General features: G+C 37.2%; 1 protein-coding gene across 3 annotated transcripts in view; it reads left to right on the plus strand.

Annotated features, from left to right (window-relative positions):
• Positions 1-12274, plus strand: part of ACAD11 (acyl-CoA dehydrogenase family member 11) — an 89199-nt gene that overhangs the window by 1299 nt on the left and 75626 nt on the right. For all 3 annotated transcript variants that reach the window (XM_030873476.3, XM_060298606.2, XM_030873477.3), the window contains exon 2: positions 6134-6233. In XM_030873476.3, the coding sequence (XP_030729336.2) occupies positions 6134-6233 (100 nt within the window). The remainder of the gene's footprint in view (positions 1-6133; positions 6234-12274) is intronic.

Consider the following 12274-nt stretch of genomic DNA (forward strand, 5'->3'; position numbering starts at 1 on the left):
AAGCAGTCCTGGCTTCCAGAAAACTAGATGTGCCACTTACTGACTGGGAATTTAAATACTATGGTACATGAACTCTCTGAGAACTAGTTTCATAATCTGTAATAAATATCTGCCTGTTCTGCTTGATCCTGATAATTAAATGAAGTAATACAGGTGAAATGGCTTAACACTGTAACAGAACTGTATACCAGTGGCATTTATCACTGACATTTATGCCAAATTAAAAACAAAAAAATAAAAATAAAAGGCACCATGTCACAATAGATATTGTAGGATGAAGGAGAAGGTGGAATAAAATATGGCTGAGGTTTCTAGCCTAGAAGCCTTGTGTTATAAACTAACAGCTCAAAGTTCAAATTTGCTATGGGAATCTGAACAAGTTATTTAACTCTTTTGAGCATTGAATCCTCCTTTGGCAAAATGGGGATAGTCATATTTCTCTCCTAGAGTTGTTGGAGAATTATCTAACTGAGAGTTAATTCTGAATTAAGTTGAATGTTAAATAAACCAGAATTGTGCTTGATAAATGGAATTCGTTGTGGCGTAAATAGTATATATGTGTGGAACTATCTCCACAGAGAATACACATTTATTTCCAAAACACATGAAAAAGTTTATGAAAATTGAAGACATGTTAGGCCACAAAGGAAGTTTCAGAAATTCTAAGGCGTCATTCTTAAAAAAAAAAATTCAGACTATAAATGCCAAAAGTTTAGAAATCAAGAGAAGATAGCTAATAAATACATTTTAGAAACTAATTGAAATACAGATTAAAAAGCCAATAATCTACAGAAAATAATGGAGTTTATTAAAGTTCAGTATGCAAAAATCAATTGCATTTCTTGACTTTAGCAACAAAAATGTAAAATTATAATTTTCAGAAAGATAAAATTAATAAGAGAAACAGAAATATAAATTTCTCAAATATTAATCGAATAAAGTATGTGCAAGACCTTTGTAAAGGAAATTATAAAACTGTATTAGGACCTTAAAAAGAACTAAGTAAATTGAGAGATGCCATGTTCACGAATAGGAGAATTCAGAATTGTACGTTTCTCTTTTTTCCCAACTGATCTATAGATTCAGTGCAATGACGATCAAAATCTTAATTTTTTCCCTAACTTGAAAAATTACTCCTAAATTTTATGTACAAGAGCAAAGGGCTAAGAATAAGCAAAAACACTCCTGAAGAAGAACAAAGTGGGAAATTTGAATTAAGATGGCACATTATTAGCACAGAATAGACAAACAGATCAATAAAATAGAGTCCACAAAAAGACCCGCATGTTTATAGAACTTTGACATATGACAGTGCTGGCACAGAGAATCAGTGTGTGGGGGGTTGGAGGGAGAAAAGATTTTTCAGTAAATTATACAGCAATAATTATTATCTGTATGAAAAAATTGAAAGTAGACCTGTCCCTTACTCTACCTCACACAGTTCCAGGTGGACTACAGACTGGAATGGTAAAGGCAAAACTATAAACATTTGGAAGACATATAGGAGAAGATCTTTATGACTTTGGAGTAGAGAATAAAATCTTTAAAAAGACAAAAGCACAAACCATGAAAGAAATGATTGATAAATTTTTAGTGAAAGAATCCTTAAAGTGAAAGAACAAAAGAAAATATTTTCAGTGTATATAATGGATAAAAGATTAATATCCAGAACATATAAAGAACTACAATAGCCCAACAGAAAAATGGGCAAAAGACTTGAAGATACTCAACCTCATTACACTGTAATAATTGGGGAAATGCAAATTAAAATGACAAGATACCATTTCACACCATCATATTCACTTTTTTTTTTTAATCTGACAATATCAAGCAGGATATGAGATAACAGGGACTCATCCACTATTGGTGAGGGTGTGAATTAGTATAACTGCCTTGGAAAACAATTTGGCACAGTCTTGTAAAGATGAAGATAGGAAGACAAAGCCCCATGACAAAGCAATTCTATTCCTAGTTTTATACTCCTGAGGAATTCTTGTACCAGGGTATCAGGAAATAATCTACAAAAATGTTCATTGCACTGTTTGTAATAGCAAAAATACAGGAATAAAACACGATGTTCATCAATAGTAGAATGGATGAATAAATTGTAGTATATTCACGTGATGCAACACCATACAGCAGTGAACATGATTCAGCTGCATCTATACACAACAACACAATCAAAAACTGGACAAATAAGCAGTATATTGTTTAAAGAGATAAACTTCAAGGGAATGATATATTTAAAAATCAAGACAGTAGTTACTCTGAAGGGACAGGGAATTCCCTGGTGGTCCAGTGGTTAGGATGCAGCACTTTCACTGCAGTGGCCAGGGTCAATCCCTGGTGGGGTAACTAAGACCCCTCAAGCAGCACGGCACAGCCAAAAAATTTAAAAATGAAGGGAGGAACACAAAGAGAGCTTCAGAGATACAGTAACTTTTTTCTTTCTTAAACTGGGTAGTGAGAACACTGGTGTTTGTTGTGTTATTCTTTATGCTTTACAAATTTTGTAAATATTTTTAATCTATGCAAAATTTATTTTTAGAATTTGCAAAAGTTAAATCATATTAGAAATAAAAATATTTAGATTTAAACAATAATGAAGACATTGTGTAACTTGATAGAACAAAACTTATGATTTCCAGCTATGTGCATAATATGTGCCTGGCACTGCTCCAACCACTGGGGATATAACAGACAAAAAAATCTTGCCTTTTTGGAACGTCCATTCTATTTGGAGAAGAGAGATGATAAATAAAATCACTTTCTAAATATTACAGTGTAGAAAAAGGTGATGTGTATCATGGAGAGAAACAAAGGAGAATAGGAAATGTTTAGGAGGAGGGAAAAGAAAGGCCTCAGTGAGAAGGTGGCATTCAGCAAAGAGAGATGGGGATGTGAGCCATGGGGAAAGAGTATTCCAGACAGAGGGAACAGCAAGAGCAAGGGCTCTCCAGTGGGTGGAGAGACTACAGGCTAATGTGCCTGGAGTTGTGTAAGCAAGGGCAACAGGAATTCTGTTGGCTGTTATAAGGGTTTTGGCCTTTACGTTAGTCGAAATGGTGAGAGATTAGGGATTTGGGGGCAGAGGAGGGAAGTGATTTGTCTTTTTTTTTCTTTTTTTTTTTGCAGTACGCGGGCCTCTCACTGTTATGGCCTCTCCCGTTGCGGAGCACAGGCTCCGACGCGCAGGCTCAGCAGCCATGGCTCACGGGCCCAGCTGCTCCGCGGCATGTGGGATCTTCCCAGACAGGGGCACGAACCCGTGTCCCCTGCATCGGCAGGCGGACTCTCAACCACTGCGCCACCAGGGAAGCCCTGATTTGTCTTTTTAAACAGAATCTCTTTGCCTATTGTGTTCACTGAAGGAGGCAAATACAGGGAGACCAGTTTGGAGTGTATTGCAATGACCCAGTACAGACCAATTAGTGGTATGGACCAGGGTAGTAGTGTAGGATAGGTGCAAAGTGCTCATATTCTGGATTTATTTTGAAGAATTTACTGACTGATCAGATGTGGGGTGTGAAAGAAAAAGAAGAGGAGACAAATAGTGTTCCATTTTTGTCTTGGCAACTGGAAGGATGGAGTTATCATGAAATGAAGTAGAGATGACTGTAGACAATCAGACTGGAAGGCAAATATCAGGAACTCAGTTTTGCAATGTTAACTTTCAAGATGCCTTTTGGAGTGGATATGTATAGTAAGCAGGCAGGTATATGGGTCCAGAGGTCAGGGCAGGGATCTAAACTAGACATTTACATTTGGGAGTCATTGAGATAGAGAGGGTATTTAAAGCCATGAGATCTTACCTAGATGATGAGTCTACATGAAGATACAGAAGGTCTAGGAACTTATTCCCAGGCATCCTAATATAAGAAGTTAAAGAATTAAGGCAGAACCTACAAAGGAGTCTCAGAAGGAGTGGCCAGAGAGATGGGGAGAACCATGGTCTGATACCATAGCAGTATTAGTGACCTTGAAAAAGTAATTTCAGTGGAAAGATAGGAATGAAAGCTTGATTGAAATGGGTTCAAGAGAAAATAGGAGGAGAGGAATTGGAGCAAGGAATATAAACAACTCTTGAATTTTTCTACAAAGGCGGAAATAAATGTCTTTCGTAGAGGGGGAAGTGGGGTCAAGAGAAGTCTTTAAAAAAAAAAAAGGCAGCATGTTTATATGCTGATGGCAGTGATCCAGAACAGACAGAAAAATTTGTGTAGGTGAGAGGGCTAGAACGAAGTCCTTGAGTGGACAAGAGTAGGATGGGATCTAATTCACAAGAGAAGGGATTGTCCATAGATAGGAATGTAGACATTCTTCTACAGACTCTGTAGGGAAGAAGAGTATATGGGTACAGGTGCTTTTATGCAGTAGATATGGTAGTGTAAGCTTGTGGAAGTTCTCACCTGATTGCTCCTATTTTCTCTGTGAAATAGGAAACTAGGTAATCAGCTGAGAGTGAAGATGGTGGGAAAAGTGTTGGAGGTTTGAAGAAAGAGGAGGGATTGTAAAATAGTCATCCAAGAGCATGGGAGAATGAACAGGCCAAGGAAGTATATTATGATTGCTGGCAGCGTTCACTTTGAGGTTCATAGTCATGAATTTGAAGCAAGAGTAGTTATTTTAGTAGATATTGTTGATACTTTGCCCAGATTCTCTTGGATTCCTTTTTACTGTTTCCATGTACACCCTGGTTTGGTGGCTTCTGCTTCCAGTAGCCAGCACCTATGGCTCTTTTATAGACTGTTCTTGCTTACTGGAGCCTCTTTTGCCCTGAATGTTGTAGTGCCTAAGATGGCACTGGAATGGAGGTACGAGTGGGAATGAAAGAAAGGAAATTATGATCAGAGATAGAAATGCTTAAAAAATAGGATAATGCAGTGCTTGAGTTGTTATTTATAAGGTATAGGGTGTGTCCCATAGAATGAGTGACAGTTCTCTTGGATATATACCTAGGAGTGAAATTGCTAGATCATATGGCAGCTGTACCTTCAATAAGAAGCTTTTAGTTTTCCTTTTATATTTCACCTAGGTCATTTACCATCATAAAACGCCAGTGCTTCATATATGACTGCCTTATCAAAAATGCATCCAATCAGACATTTGGCATTAAAAAATGTCTTTGTAAGGTTCATTGCAACTTGACTCTTTGGAGCATCACAAATAAATTGTCCCATGTCAAGACAGACAACACAGCTTGAAGTGGTCCCATTTCCTGACCATTGTGGCAATGATCTCCACTTCCCTATGCTAAAAGGCACCCCCCACCCAGGATTAGATGGTGCCAAGATGATTGCTGGGGAGGATGGGTCTGGCTTATCAGAGTTAGAAGTAGACACTGGACGTACTGCTGCATTCAATCTGGACTGCTCTTGTTCTTTGCAGATGGAGGCTGGAGGCCTAGGGAGAAACTTCAGAAAAAAAAAATGTTTTTAACTTTCCCCTATTACCTGTTACCTCGGATTAATTCGTCTGTTTTTTTTAGTTTAAGGCCTCTCTTTCATGCTGTTGAATTATTTAAAAGCTGTGTAAATGAAGGTATAGATTGAATAAGTTTGGTAGCTGGAGTGTATTTCCTTAGTTCACGTGAGAATTTCTGTTCACAGGGCAGAGAAAGCCAGTGCCCTGGTGTCTGAGTCACTTGGGGCACTGTTGCACTTCCTGGCCCAGATATCCACTCTAGGACCTTGCTTATCAGAATTCCCACTTTAGAGAGCTGTACTTGGAGTCCTCTCTCCAATGGCAGATGACAGAATACCAATCCAGCTGTTCCAGCATCCTTTAATTAATTTTCTGACTGATCACCTACAATCTCTTCTCCCAGCCTTTCTTTGCTTAGATCTAGACATTGTTCTAGGTGCACTTCTGATGAAACTCATAATTTGCAAGTAGGAAGTGTGGTCTTCTCTTCTACCTGTGTAGGTTGTAGATTCTCCAGCTGCCACTGTGTTACCATCTGCTGTATATCATCCAAAAGCTCATGTTCTTAGCTGCTGATAGCACCCCTCTTGGCTTTCTAGCATTGAAATGGGTTCATTTTCATTTTGTGTTTTCTTTTGAAATTTCAGCAGGATTTGGGGAAAAGGAAAAATATATCTTTGTTATTGACCTTTTCTCTACTCTTATCTAGATCAGGACAGTCCAATCCAACCTTTTATCTCCAGAAGGGCTTTCAGGCATATGTACTCAGAAAAAAACCACCTGGTTCACTTCTTCCTAAAGCACATAAGGTATGGTATACAAACGCAATGATAAATTCCTTGTTGACTAATAAATGGATTTTATACACACAAAACAATTTAAATTGCTTTTAAAAATAATCTCAATTATTAAATATAGAAAATGCATTTTATTTCTTAAATGAAAATTTCACTTGAATTGTATCCTCCCCCTTTTAGTTTTTATTAAGGATTTGAGTTTGAAATCTGAGGCTGTGTTTAGGCTGTTAATTCTGAGCAATATCCAGTCCTCTTATGGATTTGATTCCTTCCTATACAATTAGCTAGAAATACAGTCACCCAGTAAATATTTTCACTGCTACTCATTTATAGATATTTTGTACTTTGGTTAAATTATGTTTTAAAAAGTACAGTATTATATCTTATAACAATATATACTCACTGAATACTTTAATATATTTGATATGACAATTCCCTGATCTTCTGGTGATAAAAAGAAATATTTAAATAATCATTTTTATAGTATTCTCTAAATTGACAGTGAGAATTATAAAAGATTTTTGTTGAAAACTGACTCTGTTTTCAGAAAAACAGATATTATCTATGGATTTTTAGAGAAGAGAACATTAAAAGCATAATGCATATTTTGAATATTATTATAATCATGTATAACAGGTGCTTCCTAGGCCCAGCTGACTAGAGATGGGCCATTGAAGCGTGGATTTAATGTCACAGTAATGGAAAATGCAGATTCTGACCTTCTTAGTCCCGTATCATATTCCCAGAAAATGAAGTGACTTGGATGCTTAAGATAGAAAAATTTTGCTAACTTTTATTAAGCCTCAACACAGCATGGCTGAAGGAAAATCCCCACTTGTAGGGAGAGATTTATGCCCCAATAAACAACTGGGTTTGTCTCCTCTTGATAACGACCTAGATGTCTGGAAGACATCAGAACATAACATAATGCTTTCAGCCCAAGGATCTGGAGTACTTTTGTTTCAACTTCCTTCATTTTTTCCAAATCTGCATTGGAAAAAAGCAGTGTTCCCACACTGCCATCCACTTTATGACCAGCCTCCACCACTCTACCTCACCCCCCTTTCCCAGCACCAGGTGGTTATAAACACTTCTTTCTATAGCCATTGGCACCACTGGCTGCTCTTACCTTGGTTATGGGTTTAGTCACTTCCCTGCTGTAGTTATTGCAGCAGTAGCTGCTTTATCCCTGTTGTGAGAGTGAGCTGCATGGTTTCTTCTCCTTAGAAGTGGTCAGCTACCACTGCCTGAGTCTGGGGAAGTGGACTTTGCAGGTAGATGAGTTGGCATCAGAATTCTGCAGTAAGCTGTGTCCCTGGGTCCTGAGTGATAAGCCTGTACATCTGTCCTGGTTAAGGAAGCCCTTTTCTTCTCCTGTCTTATATGGGCTCCTGCTTCAGAACCAGCTTGCTTCTCATTGCCTTCTTACCCAGTAGTTATCTTGAGCTCCATGGCAGCTCTGGGTACCGGGAAGGATCCCCACATCCCTGCCTTGGAAACAAGTTCCTCCATTGATCTCCCGAAGGAGTGGGTGCATTTCCTTTCTACCGGCACCCACTGGCCTTCCCCAGCATTCTGTACTTGACTGTGCCCAGAGTGTTGGAATAGAGAGCCCCCATGGGAAACTGGAGTTGGGGGGGTTGGGGGGCTGGGGAGCAAAAGCAAGAGTGAGCCAGCAAGCAGGGAACTGATAAGAAAAAAAAGGGATGTTTTTATGATGATACATGCGAAATATTGTGGTCAGGAAATGTCACCTTCATATTATCAGAGTTAGGAATAAGCCCCATGCATGTACCTATCCTTTTAGCCTAATTAAATAATCAATTTTTAGTGCTGGCCTAATTTATAATTGTAATAATCATACTAAGACTACTTTATTTTTTTAAAGCAATTATTTTTTTGAATTTTATTTATTTTTTTATACAGCATGTTCTTATTAGTCATCCATTTTATACACACCAGTATATACATATCAATCCCAATCTCCCAATTCATCATACCACCACCACCACCCACCGCTGTTTTCCCCCCTTGGTGTCCATACGTTATTCTCTATATCTGTGTCTCTATTTCTGCCCTGCAAACCGGTTCATCTGTACCATTTTTCTATGTTCCACATATATGCGTTAATATACGATACTTATTTTTCTCTTTCTCACTTACTTCACTCTGTATGACAGTCTCCAGATTCATCCACATCTCTACAAATGACCCAATTTCATTCCTTTTTATGGCTGAGTAATATTTCATTGCATATATGTACCACATCTTCTTTATCCATTCGTCTGTCGATGGGCATTTAGGTTGCTTCCATGACCTGGCTATTGTAAATACCACAGCAATGAACATTAGGATGCATGTGTCTTTTTGAATTATGGTTTTCTCCAGGTATATGCCCAGGAGTGGGATTGCTGGGTCATATGGTAATTCTCTTTTTAGTTTTTTAAGGAACCTCCATACTGTTCTCCATAGTGGCTGTATCAATTTACATTCCCACTAACAGTACAAGAGGGTTCCCTTTTCTTCACACCCGCTCCAGAATTTGTTGTTTGTAGATTTTCTGATGATGCCCATTCTAACTGGTGTGAGGTGATACCTCATTGTAGTTTTGATGTACGTTTCTCTAATAATTAGTGATGTTGAGCAGCTTTTCATGTGCTTCTTGGCCATCTGTATGTCCTCTTTGGAGAAATGTCTATTTAGGTCTTCTGCCCATTTTTTGATTGGGTTGTTTGTTTTTATAATATTGAGCTGCATGAGCTGTTTATATATTTTGGAGATTAATCCTTTGTCCATTGATTCATTTGCAAATATTTTCTCCCATTCTGATGTTTGTCTTTTCATCTTGTTTGTAGTTTCCTTTGCTTTGCTAAAGCTTTTAAGTTTCATTAGGTTCCATTTGTTTATTTTTGTTTTTATTTCCATTACTCTAGGAGGTGGATCAAAAAAGATCTTGCTGTGATTTATGTCAAAGAATGTTCTTCCTATGTTTTCCCCTAAGAGTTTTATAGTGTCTGGTCTTACATTTAGGTCTCTAATCCATTTTGAGTTTATTTTTGTGTATGGTGTTAGGGAGTGTTCTAATTTCATTCTTTTACACGTAGCTGTCCAGTTTTCCCAGCACCACTTATTGAAGATATGGTCTTTTCTCCATAATATATTCTTGCCTCCTTTGTCATAGATTAGTTGACCATAGGTGTATGGGTTTATCTCTGGGCTTTCTATCCTATTCCATTGATCTATATTTCTGTTTTTGTGCAAGTACCATATTGTGTTCATTACTGTAGCTTTGTAGTATAGTATGAAGTCAGGGAGACTGATTCCTCAAGCTCTGTTTCTTTCCCTCAAGACTGCTTTGGCTATTTGGGGTCTTTTGTGTCTCCATACAAATTTTAAGATTTTTTGTTCTAGTTCTGTAAAAAATGCCATTGGTAATTTGATAGGGATTGCACTGAATCTGTAGATTGCTTTGGGTAGTAGAGTCATTTTCACAATGTTGATTCTTCCAATCCAAGAACATGGTATATCTCTCCATGGTATATCTGATGGTATCATCTTTAATTTCTTTCACAAGTGTCTTATAGTTTTCTGCCTACAGGTCTTTTGTCTCCCTAGGTAGGTTTATTCCTAGGTATTTTATTCTTTTTGTGCCAGTGGTAAATGGGAGTATTTCCTTAATTTCTCTTTCAGATTTTTCATCATTAGTGTATAGGAATGCAAGAGATTTCTGTGCATTAATTTTGTATCCTGCAACTTTACCAAATTCATTGATTAGCTCTAGTAGTTTTCTGGGGGCATCTTTAGAATTCGCTATGTATAGTATCATGTCATCTGCAAACAGTGACAGTTTAACTTCTTCTTTTGCAATTTGTATTCCTTTTATTTCTTTTTCTTCTCTGATTGCCATGGCTAGGACTTCCAAAACTATGTTGAATAATAGTGGTGAGAGTGAACATCCTTGTCTTGTTCCTGATCTTAGAGGAAATGCTTTCAGTTTCTCACCATTGATGTTTGCTGTCAGTTTCTCATATATGGCCTTTATTATGTTGAGATAGTTTCCCTCTATGCCCACTTTCTGGAGAGTTTTTATCATAAATGGGTGTTGAATTTTGTCAAAAGCTTTTACTGCATCTATTGAGATGATCATATGGTTTTTCTTCTTCTATTTGTTAATATGGTGTATCACATTGATTGATTTGCATATATTGAAGAATCCTTGCAACCCTGGGATAAATCCCTCTTGATCATGGTGTATGTACCTTTTAATGTGTTGTTGGATTCTGTTTGCTAGTATTTTGTTGAGGATTTTTGCATCTATGTTCATCAGTGATACTGGCCTGTAGTTTTCTTTCTTGGTGGCATCTTTGTCTGGTTTTGGTATCAGGGTGATGGTGGCCTCATAGAATGAGTTCCTCCCTCTGCTATAGTTTGGAAGGGTTTGAGAAGGAAAGGTGTTAGCTCTTCTCTAAATGTTTGACAGAATTCACTGTGAAGCCATCTGGTCCTGGACTTTTGTTTGTTGGAAGATTTTTAATCACAGTTTCAATTTCATTACTTGTGATTGGTCTGTTCATATTTTCTGTTTCTTCCTGGTTCAGTCTTGGAAGGTTATACCTTTCTAAGAATTTGTCCATTTCTTCCAGGTTGTCCATTTTATTGGCATAGAGTTGCTTGTAGTAGTCTCTTAGGATGTAGTAGTCTCTTAGTATTTCTGCGGTGTCTGTTGTAACTTCTCCTTTTTCATTTCTAATTTTATTGTTTTGAGTCCTCTCTCTCTTTCTCTTGATGAGTCTGGCTAATGGTTTATCAATTTTGTTTATCTTCTCAAAGAACCAGCTTTTAGTTTTATTGATCTTTGCTATTGTTTTCTTTGTTTCTATTTCATTTATTTCTGCTCTGATCTTTATGATTTCTTTCCTTCAGCTAACTTTGGGTTTTGTTTGTTCTTCTTTCTCTAGTTCCTTTAGGTGTAAGGTTAGATTGTTTACTTGAGTTTTTTCTTGTTTTTTGAGGTAGGCTTCTATTGCTATAAACTTCCCTCTTAGAACTGCTTTTGCTCCATCCCTTAGGTTTTGGATCGTCATGTTTTCATTGTCATTTGTCTCTAGGTACTTTTTGATTTCCTCTTAGATTTCCTCAGTGGTCTCCTAGTTATTTAGTAATGTATTGTTTAGCCTCCATGTGTTTGTGCTTTTTACGTTTTTCTCCCTGTAATTGATTTCTAATCTCATAGTGTTGTGGTCAGAAAAGATGCTTGATATGATTCCAATTTTCTTAAATTTACTGAGGCTTTATTTGTGACCCAAGATGTGATCTATCCTGGAGAATGTTCCGTGTGCACTTGAGAAGAAATTGTAATCTGCTTTTTTGGATGGAATGTTCTATAAATATCAATTAAATCTATCTGGACTGTTGTGTCATTTAAAGCTTGTGTTTCCTTATTAATTTTCTGTTTGGATGATCTGTCCGTTGGTGTAAGTGAGGTGCTAAAGTCCCCCACTATTATTGTGTTACTGTCAATTTCCTCTTTTAGAGCTGTTTGCAGTTGCCTTATGTATTGAGGTGCATATATATTTATAATTGTTATATCTTCTTGGACTGATCCCTTAATCATTATGTAGTGTCCTTCCTTGTCTCTTGTAACATTCTTTATTTTAAAGTCTATTTTATCTGATATGAGTATTGTTACTCCAGCTTTCTTTTGATTTCCATTTGCATGGAATATCTTTTTCCATCCCCTCACTTTCAGTCTGTATGTGTCCCTAGGTCTGAAGTGGGTCTCTTGTAGACAGCATATATATGGGTCTTGTTTTTGTATCCATTCAGCAAGCCTGTGTCTTTTGGTTGGAGCATTTAATCTATTCACGTATAAGGAAATTATCGATATGTACGTTCGTATTACCATTTTCTTAAATTGTTTTGGGTTTGTTTTTGTAGGTCCTTTTCTTCTCTTGTGTGTCCCACTTAGAGAAGTTCCCTTAGCATTTGTTGTAGAGCTGGTTTGGTGGTGCAGAATTCTCTTAGCTTTTGCTTGTCTGTAAAGCTTTTGATTT

The sequence above is a fragment of the Globicephala melas genome, chromosome 4 (genome assembly GCF_963455315.2).
Source record: "Globicephala melas chromosome 4, mGloMel1.2, whole genome shotgun sequence".
Lineage (NCBI taxonomy): Eukaryota > Metazoa > Chordata > Mammalia > Artiodactyla > Delphinidae > Globicephala > Globicephala melas.